This window comes from Natator depressus, chromosome 1 (assembly GCF_965152275.1).
Source record: "Natator depressus isolate rNatDep1 chromosome 1, rNatDep2.hap1, whole genome shotgun sequence".
Lineage (NCBI taxonomy): Eukaryota > Metazoa > Chordata > Testudines > Cheloniidae > Natator > Natator depressus.
The window spans coordinates 10940147-10955878 of record NC_134234.1 but is presented as its reverse complement, the minus strand read 5'-3'; the positions used below and the strand labels follow the sequence as shown (position 1 = coordinate 10955878).

General features: G+C 41.8%; 1 protein-coding gene across 1 annotated transcript; it reads left to right on the top strand.

Annotated features, from left to right (window-relative positions):
• Positions 1 to 1949: 1949 nt before the first annotated feature.
• Positions 1950 to 12310, top strand: OR2AT4 (olfactory receptor family 2 subfamily AT member 4). The gene is made up of 2 exons (XM_074942886.1): positions 1950 to 1980; positions 11331 to 12310. The coding sequence occupies exons 1-2, from the start codon at positions 1950 to 1952 to the stop codon at positions 12308 to 12310; spliced, it is 1011 nt and encodes a 336-aa protein (XP_074798987.1).
• Positions 12311 to 15732: the final 3422 nt, after the last annotated feature.

The following is a 15732-nucleotide window of genomic DNA, read 5'->3' as shown; positions in this document are numbered from 1 at the left end:
AAACCCAGTGGCAGCTACAACCAGCTTGTGCTCTACTACTCACGACCCACTGTGGACACAGACAACAGGAAGTCCCACCTCAAGGGGTCCAACAGGCAGCAACCTCATGGCTCCTGATTAGCTTCCTACCCAGTATAAACCAATGGGTGTCCAGGAAGTGTTCAGGCAGCAGCATGCATCTCCTGTAGTGGCCATGACCAGTCCTTCTCCCTTCTCTTGAACTCCTGGCTCTGACCTTGTCTTGATTTGGACCTCTCCGTCTCACCTGGACCCTGAAACCTGAGACAGACTCTGATGCTTGGTATTGACCCTGGCCTGGAACTTGACTACAAACTCCTCTGGTACACTCAGCCTCAGGTTTGACCCTGCTTTGACCCTTGGTCCTGACTGCCCTTGTCAGGATCCTGACTGTAAAGCTGACCACTTATCTTCCCTAAAATCTATTAAAATCTAACATTGCTGTAATCTATAAATTGCTGCCGTCTGGATCTGGTTTGGCTAGCTGAAAGGTCTATTTTTCTGGTAAACTCTGTTCATTTTATGTTACCTCATCCTCCCATCCCCACCACATTCACCTATCTTCTCAACCTGTTACATTCTGACACCTAGACTGGATGGCCTCTGGGGCAGGGATTGCGCAGTATCTAATTCAATGATCCTTGACTGGGGTTCCTAAATGCTACCATAATAAATGGTATGTTTTTCCATTAGCTTTAAGACCAATATTTTATCTAAGAGAAAAAAATTACTGGAACGGAATCCAGTCACGTTTTTGGCAAATGAAGAGAGTATTATAAATGCAAGATATACATTTTGATTTTATCTCTGTATAATGGAGCATAATGAGAGACAGATCTCAGGCTCATCCCAGAACAGCAGCAGGACCTTCATCAGAAGCTACGAAGCAACAAATGGGGATATCTTTTAAGTGTTGGAAAGGACTTCTTCTATGCCAGAAGGTAAGAACATAGGCTCCTACACTGACATGCAACAGGGCACTGAGCAGGGCATATTATAAAAATGTAGCTAGATTAGACTACATTGATCATTCTTACATCTCATACTATAGGACAATTAATATAAGTCTAAGAACAGATGCGCTGGCATGGATGTAAGTATTATTTATTTGCAATTCTTTTATTTCTTTATATATCTGTGTGACAAATATGGGGGTACTCTTTAATAATTGTTCATGCTGGATCTGGCAGTAGCGCAGTGGTTTTACACTGTACATGGGTAACGCATATTTTACATAAAAGTCTGTCTGGGTATCGGGAAGGGCAGCAAGAAGGAGGCCCTTTCTAATAGTCACCTAACAGATTCCATTTAAGGGCGGTTCAGGGCAATGCCCGAACAATTTGCTGTAGTGACTCTGGCTTGGTTGCCGAACAGCCTATCAAACTGCTTTGGCTGGCATATGACAAAGCCAACGGTAATGGGGCGGCTGCCCCACTCCAAGGTAAAATGGACTAAGAGCAACTGAGGGAGGCTGGCAAGGTAGTGGGCCCCAGGTGTGGCTGCTTAATCAGGCCACAGCTGGCCTGGATAAAGGGCTGTGGGGCCAGGAGCTGAAGGAGTCTCACTCTAGCCCTGGAGTGGGAAGGGCTAGCTGCCTGAGAGGAAGGTACCTGAAGTAGAGCAGTGCTTGGGAAGGGCAAGAGGAGCTGCGGAGCTCCAGCCTGGTAACCCCCCAGGCTGCAGGCCTTGGTGAAGGCCTACAAAGGTACTGGGGCTATAGAGGTGCAGCCTGGGAATAGGCAGAGGCAGCTGGTCCTCACCCCTTGCCAATGATGAGTGGCCATTACAGACTGCAGTCTGCCCCAGGGAAAGGGGGCTAGATTCATAGATACTAAGGTCAGAAGGGACCATTATGATCATCTAGTCTGACCTCCTGCACAACGCAGGCCACAGAATCTCACCCAGCCACTCCTGTGATAAACCTCTCACCTATGTCTGAGCTATTGAAGTCCTCAAATCGTGGTTTAAAGACTTCAAGGAGCAGAGAATCCTTCAGCAAGTGACCCATGCCCCATGCTACAGAGGAAGGCGAAAAACCTCCAGGGCCTCTTCCAATCTGCCTTGGAGGAAAATTCCTTCCCGACCCCAAATATGGCGATCAGCTAAACCCTGAGCATATGGGCAAGATTCACCAGCCAGATACTACAGAAAATTCTTTCCTGGCTAACTCAGATCCCACCCCATCTAACATCCCATCACCGGCCATTAGGCCTATTTACCATGAATATTTACTTACCAAAACCATGTTATCCCATCATACCATCTCCTCCATAAACTTATTGAGTTTAATCTTAAAGCCAGATAGATCTTTTGCCCCCACTGCTTCCCTTGGAAGGCTATTCCAAAACTTCACTCCTCTGATGGTTAGAAACCTTCGTCTAATTTCAAGTCTAAACTTCTTGGTGGCCAGTTTATATCCATTTGATGATGACTGGCAGTAGCCACTGAGGCAAGGTGGGGGTTCCCCTGGGAGGGGAGACCCAGAGAGTGGGGGTACTTCTGGGGCAGAACTCCAAAGTAAAGGGGCAGCGGGGTCCGGGAAGGACACGGGCCCTGAGGAAGGCAAGACACCAGCCAGCAGAAGATATTCCGAGGCTGGAAAAGAGCTAATTCCCAGACCACCAGCAGGAGGCACCACACCGGTGGTTCCACAATCTGCTACACCAACCAACACTTGACAAATTCTTTGACACAGATGCGCATTAGTGGTTTACTATGTGTCCGCAAACTCCTATGAAGCCTGACAAATTCACTACACCTAACACATTGCTCTCATGATATTTATCTGTAAAGAATGTCGTGTGAGATATTCAACAAAAGTCAGTGACACACTGGTCATTAATATAACTGTGAAATGTGTGTATTAATGCTATATGAAGGATTATGGATACTTAGTGATATTATGCTTTAAAGTCTGTGATCAAACAATGGGAAAAAAGAGATTTTGTTCCAGACAAAAGGGAGGATAGTTATTTCCCTGTCTCTAATGTAAATTGAATTGAGCATGGTGATGCCAGAGACAGTGGGCAGTTCATTTGAATCAGAGGTTAACAGAAGGAACAAATTAAAATGAGGATGTGAAATCAGCAGGGGAAGAACTGAAAGCTGAATCCTAGGGGTTCATCCTGACTCTAGTGACAAAGACAAACTTTTGGGAACATAAGAAGAAACAAAAAGACGCGTTGGTTAGCCATTACTTAGAGTACAAAGAGGCCAACGCTTTTTGAATTGAGGACCTCCTGCCATGCGAGTGGGTGATGCTGAAAGGTTGCCTTAGGTAAGATTCCTTTAAGACAATCTTAGTCAAGGATTGCAGCCGGTTAAATTTTAGTCACTTAAAAGTGTGTTATACTTTTGTTTGCAATCATTTCTGTCTCCATTTTTCTTGCTCAGTATCACTTAATCTCGTTCTTTTAATAAACTACACTGTTTTATCATAAGTATATCTCAGTGCTGTTATACTATGCAGAGTATGAATTCCTGGTTAAATCGAGCAAGTTGGTGAGTATGCTTTCTTCAGATACAGTGGACTTGATAATTTTGGTATGTGTCCAGTGACAGTGGCTGGCTGCGGCACAGAGAAAACAGTTTGGAAACTGAAGTGCACCTAGGGTTTATCTGCAAGGCCAGGTTAGAGTTCAGTGGAGTCTTGAGGAATCTGTGGGGCTGGCTAACAATCTGGGGTGGCAGAGAGTTGTGACTCAGTTTAGCATCAGCAAATCCCTTTTATGCCATGGCAGAGGGTAACAGCATAATTTGCATTTCTGGACACCCCGAGAAACTGTCTCAGTCTCCCTGAGAACAAAGCAGCATTGTAGGGTTTAAAAGGACACTCTCTTGGAGGGGCAAAAGGAGAACAAGATGGAGAGACACACAAACACAGGAAGTCTGAAGAAGCTAAGCCTCTGTAGGTCACCAATAGAGTACTTTAAGACAGACATGCATATTTGGTGGGTGTACATGAAGTAGTGTACTTGGGTCCCCGTCAAGGAGTAGAACAATTGCAAGGCTTAACCCTGATAAGGGCAAGAAGCCTAGCATCTGAATGGGTTGAATCCAAAGAGACTCAAAAGGTGATAGGGGTGCAGCTAGCCCCAAAACCACAAAAATGGGCAAATGATGATAAATTGTCTTCTGAGATAGACTTCTTTAGGTACTTTAAACAAGCCAACTACTCCTCTTTAAACTGTCCTGAGATGAGAAAAATCCTGGATAAAGGGTATAGAGGTAAAAAAGGATGCAGTAAATACACATCTAGAGACAGATTCTAGTCCTAGGCATTCCCAAGTAAATCTGGACTAACTCCATTTATATGTGAAGTGTCACTGGATTTAAACAAAGGTAGTAACATCAGACTTTGGCCCTGGATCTCTCGTACTTTACACATTATAATTACATACAATATATTTTCTGGATATGGCATAATACTGATCTGTACCTTGTTAAACCCTTTATCCAAGCTATCGAAAGACAAGGCAGACTATCTGAAGAGCTCAGTTGCACCAGATTTCTGGACTTCTTGCACCAGATCTTCAGATTACTCCACAGTGTGTAACACAAGGAAGATGTGGAATGTTTATATGAATGCATTAGAATGGAGATCACCTTGTACAAGGATCCCTGCATTTTTCAGTCATGCCCTTAAGAACTGTTCTGTGGAGCACTTATCCTTGCTACAGTAAATCATTTGGTAGAAAAAAGCGAAAAGGAGATGCCAATGTTGAAGCTAATAGTTTGGGAAAGGGGAAATCTTCAGGCCCTTCCCAGGGTGAACAGACTGCTGCTTCCCCTTGCAGCTCAGACTCTTCTCTACCCAAAACCTTTCTGGAGAATTGAGGAGAAAAGGGTTATTTATCAGTAGTCACTTCCCTGGCCTCCCAGGCATGAAACCATTTGAGCAGTACTAAATTTTACAGTGGGCACACATGTTCCTCAAAGCCCAGGGTTCTTGTCACTTCTCTAACAGATTCATAGATTCTAAGGCCAGAAGGGACCACCGATCATATAGTCTGACCTCCTGCATAACCCAGGACACAAAATAAATCCCATGTCCCTGCTGACCATCCCTCAGATCCTCACTACTGCCAGGAAACTTAGGACATAAGCATTTTTTGATGATTAGTTGACTCCCTGGATGTTTGGCAAGTTTTAATGAATGTGGCCTTAAATTGTTTCACGTAATGCAGAAAGTTTAGAATTACACAATTGGATCGAACAATCTCCCATTGAAGCCAAAGGCAAAATTCCAATTTTCAATGGGAGCAGGACTGAGTCACATATAAAATAATGGCTACCATGACACATACTGATGAAGTTGTATCATGCTGCACACCCTGTATTTCAAACATCTTGCTTTCATTTTCTTGACTGTGCAAAATCTTCAATGTAATTTACACAAATTATGAGCTCTGCAGTGCATTGATGTTCCAATCTCTGCTGGGATTGTTTATCATGAAAATAACTACATGTGCATGAGTCTCTTAATTTTAGATAAGAAAACAATGTTAATTTAATCTTTGGGGACATGAAGGTGAAGAAAAGGATGACACAGTTTGTTCAAAAGAAACGCAAAGCCTCAATCAATGTATTTGCCAGAGACTTTATTGCAGAAGTCTTGCATCTATCACTGAGAGTAACACCAGTAAAAGCAAAGCTCTTGTAATCTCTGGAATCACAAGTGAGTTTCAGTTTATATTATTATATTAAAATGTCCATAAATTTCATATTAATGCTTCATTTTTATTTATTTTTTTCTCATAGTATCCAGCATGGAAAAAAAACATCTTTAATATATGTTATGTTAACAGGCACCAAAGGATGTGATTTTTTCATTTGATTTACCATGTCTGAGAACAGTTTCAAGAGATTATAACAGTAAATTTCCAATAGTTGTTTTCTGTACTAGGGATAGCAGAACTGAGCATCACAGAAAACTTGGTGGAACAAGGATAATCAATAGGACATGGTAATAGCAGGGTAGAAAATATATAGGAATGACAGAGTAGGTCATGATGATGGGGGAGTGACATTACATGTGAAAGAAAGCACAGAGTCAAACAGAGTGAAAATCTTAAATGATTCAAACTATACTATAAAATCTCTATGGATAGAAATTCCATGCTTGAATAATAAGAATAGAGCAGTAAAAATATACTAGTGACTGCCTGATCAGGATGGTGATGGTGATTGTGAAATGCTCAGGTAGATTAGAAAGGCTATAAAAATAGAAAACTCAATAATAATGGGGGATTTCAACTATTTCAGTAATGACTGGGTACGTCACTTCACGACAGGATGCAGAGATTAGGTTTCTTGATACTATAAATGACTGCTTCTTGGACCAGCTAATCCTGGAACCCACAAGGGGACAGGCAATTCTTGACTTAGTCCTAAGTGGCGCACAGGATCTGGTCCAAGAACTGAATATAGCTAAACCACCTGGTAATACTGACCATAGTATAATTAAATTTAACATCTTTCTAGGGGGATGATAGCAAAGCAGCCCACCACGGTAGCATTTAACTTCAGAAAGGGGAAATACACAAAAATGAGGAAGCTAGTTAAACAGAAATTAAAAGGTACAGTCCGAAAAGTGAAATGCCTGTAAGCTGCATGGAAACTTTTAAAAAAACATAATAATAGAGGCTCAACTTAAATGTATACCCCAAATTAAAACACATAGTAAGAGGACCAGAAAAGTGCCACCAGGGCTAAACAACAAAGTAAAAGAAGTGGTTAGATGCAAAAAGGCATCCCTTGAAAATTAGAAGTTATAGCCTACTGAAGAAAATAGAAAACAGCATAAACCCTGGCAAGTCAAGTGTAGAAGTATAATTAGGCAGGCCAAAAAAAGAATTTGAAGAACAGCTAGCTAAAGACACGAAAATTAATAGCAAAACATTTTTTAAGTACATCAGAAGCAGGAAGCATGCCAAATAATGAAAGGGGCCACAGGACGATCAAAGGGCTAAAGGAACACTCAAGAAAGACATGGCCACTGCAGAGAAGCTAAATGAATTCTTTGCATTGGTCTTCACTGCGGAGGAGGTAAGGGAGATACCCATACCTAAGCCATTCTTTTTAGGTGACAAATCTGAAGAACTGCCCCAGATTGAGATGTGAATGGAGGAGGTTTTGGAAGAAATTGATAAATTAAACAAAAAGAAAAGGAGGACTTGTGGCACCTTAGAGACTAACCAATTTATTTGAGCATAAGCTTTCGTGAGCTACAGCTCACTTCATCGGATGCTCACAAAAGCTTATGCTCAAATAAATTGGTTAGTCTCTAAGGTGCCACAAGTCCTCCTGTTCTTTTTGTGAATACAGACTAACACGGCTGCTACTCTGAAACCCATAAATGAAACAGTAAGCCTAACTTCAGCGTGAGACTAATTGGTTGAAACGATAGTAAATACCAGAATTATCAGACACATACGTGAACATGATTTGTTGTGGAAGAGTCAACACAGCTTTTATAAAGGGAAATCATGCCTCACCAATCTATTAGAATGCTATGAGGGGGTCAACAAATACGTGGACAAAGAATGCCTGCGCATGAGGGTGATCCTCTAGATATACTGTAATTGGACAAAGTCTCTCACCAAAAGCTCTTAAGCAAAATAAGCAGTCACAGGATAAGAGGGAAGGTCCTCTCCTGGATAAGTTACTAGTTAAAAGATAGGAAACAAAGAGTATAAAGGAATAAATGATACATTTTCAGAATGGAGAGAGGTAAATAGTGGTGTCCCCTGCTGATCTGTACTGGGAATAGTGCTGTTCAACATATTCATAAATGATCTGGAGAAAGAAATAAACAGTGAAGTAGCAAAATTTGCAGACAATATGAAACTACTCAAGATAGTTAAGTCCAAAGCAGACTGTGAAGAATTACAAATGGATCTCACAAAACTGGTTGACTGTGCAATAAAAAGGCAGATATAATGCATTGTTGATAAATTCAAATTAATGCACATTGGAAAACATAATCCCAAATATATATACAAAATGACGGGATCTAAATTAGTTATTACTGCTCAAGAAAGAGAACTTGCAGTCTCTGAAAACATGTGCTCAATGTGCAGCAGCAGTCAAAAACACTAACAGAATATTAGGCAGCATAAGGAAAGGCATAGAAAATAAGACAAAAATTTCACAATGCCAGTATAAAAATCCCTGGCATGCCCACACCTTGAATATTGTGTGCAGTTCTGGTCACCCCATCTCAATATATATTACAATTGGGAAAAGTACAGAGAAGGGCAACAAAACTGATTGAGGGCATAGGTGTTGGAACTATGGGTGCGGCAGCACCCTCTGGCTTGAAGTGGTTTCCATCTTTTCAGGGCTTACAGTTTGGTTCAATGGCTTTCAGCACCCCCACTATACAAGTTGTTCCAGCACCCCTGATTAAGGATATGGAACAACTCCTGCATGAAGAGAGATTAAAAAGACTGGAACTTTAAATCTTGAAAAAGAGATGACTAAGAGGGGATATGACAGAGTAAGTTCATGGAGGATATGTCTGTTAGGGGGCTTATTCCTTCACCCACCCACCTCCCTGGTCCTTCTCGCATGAACAGAGAGCAACAAAACCCGAAGTCCAAAGGTGCAAGCAATTTGATGTTTATTGGGGTGAACTTCCAGCAAGCATGATTCCAGTTTCCTTCCTTAGTATCCCCCTTCCCAGCTCTGACACCACAGAGCCTTATCTGTGTCCCTGTTCCTGTTCCCCCCTTAGAAAAACATTATTCCAATTTCCCCCCCATTTCCTGTTCCCATTTCCCCCCCTTACTTCCTGATTGACAGCAGACTATATAGTAAAACTTGAGTTCTGCTTAGCTATACCTTAACCAATCATTTTACTGAAATTTAACTAACCAATCCTAACATATTGTAACATGATTATGTAACCAATTATATCCCACCACCTTAATTAGTTTACACCCAGCAAAATTAATTATACATCAGACAGAAACAATCACAGAACCAGACAGAGATTATACAGACAAACAATAGGGAAATGGGGACTATAGTGATAGAACAACAAAGAAATGAGGATTTCACATCTCAGCTATTGATAAGTGAGTTCTTGCCAGACAAGATGCTATCAAACTAAGTTTCCTTTTACATCTTCTTGGCTCTTCCCTTTCTCTGGAGGTGATAGCCTTTATCAGGACAGGATTGTATTCCTAACAGCCCCATAGCACCTTCTTTCAATGTGACTAGTTTGGAATGTGAGGAGGTGACCGGTCGCTTCCCAGCTTAGGGCTGCCTCTGCTGCTTAGCCAAAGGCCTTAGCCTAAGAACAGGGCCTCAGACTGTCACAGTAAGAGTAGGCCCTTACACCAGCAGACAGCGATTTTGATTCTTTCTTTTATACCTCTCTAACTAGCTAAGTGATAAGAATACACCTAAATTCTTAGAGTATAGGCCTTTACAGACAGGCCTGAATATCTATATCCTAACAACGTCCATCACTGACTATTAGCCAAGATGGTCAGGGATGCAACCACATGCTTTGGGTGTCGCTAGCCTCTGACTGCTAGAAGCAGGCATTAGATGACAGGGGTTGGATTACTCGATAATTGTTTGTTCTGTTCATTCCCTCTGAAGCACCTGACATTAGCCTTTGTTGGAAGACAGGATACTGGGCAAGGCAGACCATTGGTCTGACCCAGTATGGTCATTCTAATGCTATCTTATTTTGTTCTCTTTGTTAAGCTAAATAGATAGATTAAAGGTTTCAGAGTAGCAGCCGTGTTAGTCTGTATTTGCAAAAAGAAAAGGAGTACTTGTGGCACCTTAGAGACTAACAAATTTATTTGAGCATAAGCTTTCGTGGTTATGCTCTGTATAAGGTTGCTTTCGTGGTTATACTCTGTATAAGGTTGCTCTGTAGCTCACGAAAGCTTATGCTCAAATAAATTTGTTAGTCTCTAAGGTGCCACAAGTACTCCTTTTCTTTTTAGATAGATTAAAAGGATATCAATCACTACAAGGCAGGTTTTCTAATACTGTAATGATTCTCATGGCTCTTCTCTGAACCCTCTCCAATTTATCAACATCCTTCTTGAACTGTGGGCACCAGAACTGGACACAGTATTCCAGCAGCAATTGCACCAGTGCCAAATACAGAAGGAAAATAACCTCTTTACTCCTAGTCAAGATTTCCCTGATTATGCATCCAAGGATCATATTAGCTCTTTTGGCCACAGCATTACACTGGGAGCTCATGTTCAGATGATTATTCAATATGATTTTCAGAATCACTGTTTCCCAGGATAGAGCCCCCCATTCTCTAAGCATGGCCTGCATTCTTTGTTCCTAGATGTATATCTTTACATTTACCTGTTTTTTAAAGGATATTGTATGTTTGTGCTCAGTTTACCGAGCAATCCAGATCACTCTGAATCAGTGACCTGTCCACTTCGTTATTTACCACTCCCGCAATTTTTGCACCATCTGCAAACATTATCAGTGATTATATATTTTCTTCCAGGTTATTGATAAAGATGTTAAATAGCATAGGGCCAAGAACCGACCCCTGTGAGACCTCACTGGAAACAGAGCCGCTCAATGGCAATTTCTCATTTACAGTTACATTTTGAGACCTAAGTTAGTTAGTTTTAAATCCATTTAATGTGTGCCAAATTAATATCCTAGCATTCTAGATTGTGAATCAAAATGTTGTGTAGTGCCAAGTCATACGCCTTACAGAAGTCTAAGTATCTAATGTCAACACTACTGTGTTTATCAACCAAACTTGTAATCTTATTAAAAAAAATTAGTTTGACAGGGTCTATTTTCCATAAACCAATCTCCTGTTGCAACAAAGATTGGAAAAAAAGCAGGCTGGACAACTGCTTATATCTGTATGTCCGTCAGGACTACTAAATCGATGATCCGGCTAACAAATCAAATAACATCTCCATCACATCCTTCAGCTGATTCCTCTCTCCACCACCTTCACCTGAGTCTTAATTGCATAAAGAGAGCCTGAGCTAGCACACTTGGCCAGATGTAGAGTTGAGTAACTACATCATCGAGAGCCAATGAAACAGATGTATTGCTCATCGCCGTCAACATAGTACTTAAACCATCTCACTCCCTCCCCAGTGGCTTTATATATACATCCTATGGGATGGAAGGCACTCTAAGTTAACTGAAATTGTGTGAGGGGGACTTAGCTACAAGAATATAGCCAATATGTTATTTTACCTACAAAGATCTTCAGCAAAACACACATCATTCATTACCCTACAATCTTTCTTGTAATAATTAGGATGGTTTCCTAACTGTGTTTTTCATTCTAGATGTTTTCAACAATCAGACTATGAATAACTGCAACAGCAATTCTTCCGCTAAAGATTTTTATCTCATTGGATTTCCTGCACTTCAAGATTTCCAGATCCCTCTTTTCCTTGTATTTTTGTTATTCTACCTGCTAATACTAATTGGTAATATCATTATTATAGCTGTAGTTGTGGTCGATCAAACACTTCACAGACCCATGTACTTTTTCCTAGCTAATCTCTCTGCCTTAGATATACTGCTTACAACTACTACCATTCCCAAAATGTTGGCAATGTTTCTGGTCAATGCCAAAACTATTTCTTTTCATGGTTGCTTTCTACAGATGTATTGTTTTCATGGTCTTGTGGTGACTGAATCGCTGCTTCTTGTAGTCATGTCTTATGATCGTTATGAAGCAATTTGTAATCCTTTGCATTACCCAGTTAAAATGACAAAGAGGGTAAACATTCAACTGGCAGCATATGCCTGGGTAACTGCATTGTTAATACCAATACCTGTCGTATTCCAGACCTCTCAGTTAACATTTGGAGACACAACTGTAGTTTACCATTGCTTTTGTGATCACTTGGCAGTTGTGCAAGCAGCTTGTTCAGATTTCAGTGCCTCTTTTCAGACTTTCTTGGGGTTTTCCATTGCCATGATTGTTTCAGTCGTGCCGCTTATGCTTGTCACCCTGTCATATGTTCACATCATTATCTCCATATTCAAGATTAACTCTAAAGTAGGTTGCAGTAAGGCATTTTCTACTTGCACTTCCCATTTGATTGTGGTTAGCACTTACTATTCGTCCATTGCCGTGGCATATATTTCCTACAGAACAGACATGCCCATTGATATCCATGTAATGAGCAATGTTATTTTTGCTATTTTAACTCCTTTGTTAAATCCACTCATTTATACTTTGCGAAACAAGGAAGTAAATTGTGCAGTAAAAAAGATTGTTTTTCTGAAGATCTTTCCTCCTTCTAAAAAACTGTAATCTCATGGGGAAAAATTAGCTCCAACACAGAAGTTTCACTGGGAACCTATACATCATATCATATACATATACCATACCATATACATCATATCAACATCATATCAACCCCCTGTAAAGGGGTTAAGTAGGGCTTAAATCAATGGTTTTCAAACTGTGGGTCATGGGTCATGGGTCACGGAAGGTAAGGCACTGGGTCATGGTGGCTCTGATCTGGCAGTGCTACCTGGCTAAGGCAGGGTAGTTCGTACCTGTTCTGACACTGCGCTGCACCCCTGAAGTGGCAGGGGGGCCACATCCGTTTCCTATAGAATGGTTAAGTAGGGTTTAAATGGCTTGATATGGCTTCCTCTGCATTGGGGTGATTTTCATCCTATTAATATCAAGTATTTTTGAACGTACTAACTTTCCTCTATATGCTGAAAGGGACAAAATAATTTGTTTTATAATTTTTTAGTTTCAGGCTGAACTGGGGCACTACTGCACATGCATTGCAAAATCTGCTACAGTGAAAGTGTGGTGTGTACTGGTGCCTTACAACATGTGTACTGTGAACCGTGACTTTATAAAAAGGGTGTCATAGTGCATTGTGTTTATTATCTCTCAGTGATTCTGGATCAAATTTGTCCAGGTTAGAAGTGGAAAGAGCTTTTTCTTTTTCTAAATTCCAGCTCTTGGAACCCAACCTGGGAGATGAAGTGAGATTGTTCTTTCCTTCTTTTGTACAATTACCTGTGAACCTGACCCAACTAAAGTGTATTAGAGGTGTAATTGTGGTATAGCTGGGCTAGGCTTTCCCCATAATATGCAATGTAATTTTAAACTCTGTTTACAATTAAAATATTTTAAAAGTCTAATGATGGGTTTTTATCCATGGTGCAACGGAAAGAAGTTAAAAGGTTGCTCTGAAATCGTTATAAAACTTTTGATCATATTGAAATATCAACTCATAATATGCATAACAGTAATTAACTTGTATATCCAGCTGCTCATAAGAGCTGCCTATTGACTAACATTTTGCTTAGTCATGGAAGCATTTCCAGCACTAAAACTTCCAGTAAATATACCAAATAAAGGTAAAACTGAAACGTGATTCTTAGTCCTTTCCTCTATACATTTCACCAGGTTGAATTGACCATTGTTTTATTGTCTCCATTTAAGAGATTCATACATGTCAGAAGTTATTTTCCTAGTGTAGAGTCTATAAATTACATTATACTGCATACTTCAGAATGAGGGGGAAAGAATGAGAGGAGCTTGAAATGCAGTATGTAGAGCAAAATGCTTTTTCATCTCTAGGCAATAGGAAGTGCCATCAGCTCTCTTATTTTATCATATTGTGCAATTCTAACATTTCTGCATGTGAAGGAGTCCTATTCAGCGCAGGTACTCCGCCTCGTGGCTAGGTCAGGGAATTAGTTCTTGCCCCATCTGGCACCCCCTTCCATCAGTTGCTTGCACTGTGGCCCTTCTTTCTTTCTGTGACTCAGGTTATTCCCTCTTCATGACTTGGTCTTCCAGCCACATCACTCTGTAGTCTCCACTTTCCTAGTGGCTGGTAGGGGAACCTGGGTCTGCCCACTATTCCAGGGAACCTATGCCTAGCAACCTAGGTATGCTCAGTGTCAATACTGGTTGCTGCTTCTCTGGGCTTCTTCCTACCCCACCTCTCTATCTCCTTGCCTAACTCTGGGTTTACGACCAGGGTTTCCTCTGCTCTCCATGGCTCCTTCACCCTTCTCAGCATCTTGTCACAGACCCCAAAGTCTTTCTTTCCTCTGGATTTCCTTTTTGACCCTGGCCAATTCTCTTTCTGTCCAGAGAGTGACTGCAGACCTCATTCCTGCAGCTCCTTTCCTGCTCTTACTTCCTGGCTTTATAAACCTCTCCCAACTGGGCTTCATCTGCAATTAGTTCTTATCAATCCTTGGCTCTTCTCCAGATGCAGTAGGTAAAGTTACTGACTTCTGTAGGCCTACATTACTAGCTCAGGGCTTGTGCAGATGGACACCCCATCACACATGTTTACATAAAGTCATATTCAGTAAAATATTTTGGTGGATAAAACTCAAAAGGTTCTTACATTCAATTAAGCATGAACAAGTTTGGATGCTTAGCTGGAGTTTATATAGGCTAGCTTATCCATCTCAGACTAACCGTCTGGTGCAATCAGGCGACTCTAAGATTACTGGTAATTTCTGGTTTCTTCCAGGCTGGAAATACTGAAACAAGATCCTTTTTTATGGTATTTTACTATCTTCTCAGAACAGAAATAAAAAGTACACTTTGTTAAAAATGTACTGTTTCAAAGCTCATTCAAGATTTTAGGGTCAGTTGAGTTTGAGTTGTGGACACAAAGCTTTGGTCCACTCTCTTTTTATTTTTACTGAATCTCCCATCCATGGTTTAAATAAATTCAGCCAGCAGTGTCCGTTGGAGCTGTGCATGCACCTTGTAAGCCTTATACCCTCCTCCCAAGGCCATGAAGGACAGAATACTCCTCACCATCACTTAGCTCCTTCACTGAGACAGATATCCAAGAGTAGGACTCCGTGTCAGTCAGAATGGACAGCAGGTCATGGAATCCATGTGGACAAAAGTATCTTGAGGACCTCCAGTTATCATAAGGTAAGTAACCTCTCTGTCATCTTTGACCATTTGTCCACAGAGATCCTACTGAAGGTTGATTGACTAGCAGTTATTTCTCAATAAGGTGGGTTATAGGACTTCTCTTTAAATAATGACTGGGAGACAACCCTGCCATATTGGGCACCTGATCTAGAAGTTGCCACAATGGAGTAGTGACTGGTAAATGTATGAACAGAGCTCCAAGTAGCTGCCTTACAAATATCTGAGATAGGCACCCCTCTAAGACATGCTATAGATCAGGGGTGGGGAACCTGTGGCACATGGGCCGGATCCAGCCCGTTGCTTAATTTCATCCGGCCTGCACATGGGCGGCGGATCCCATAGGCTGGGGGTGGCTGTGCCTCCCCAAATAATCAGGCGTGGACCCGCACATGCCCCATCCTGCCCAGCGCCCCCCCCTGCACCTCCGTTTACTGCCATGCAGTCTGTGGCTCCTCCAGCCACCCTGTGCTCCAGACTGGGCTGGGGGTCTGTGGGAGTGCTGCCCACTCACGCTCCGGGGCTGGGGAGACTGTGGCTGTGTGCCACCCGCCTTCCCGGTGCTCCAGGGCTGGGGAGGCTGCAGCCACATGCCACTCGCCTTCCCAGCACTACGGGGATGGGCCCTTGCACCGCCCACCCTCCCAGTGCTCCTCTGGTGCTGGGATGCTAGCCTGGGGTGGGGCTCGGAGCCGGTGGCCACAGTGTTGTGGGGGACTCGGAGCTCCGGTGCAGGATGGAAGGGGCAGGGCTGGGGGCTTTGGATCAAATCCTTGCTTTTTACTTGTGTGACTTAT

Coding starts and splice junctions, on each gene's coding strand:
- OR2AT4 (XM_074942886.1), top strand. CDS start 1,950: ATGTCTGAGCTATTGAAGTCCTCAAATCGTG. Junction 1,981..11,330: donor ATTGAAGTCCTCAAATCGTG/GTTTAAAGACTT, acceptor TTTTCATTCTAG/ATGTTTTCAACAATCAGACT.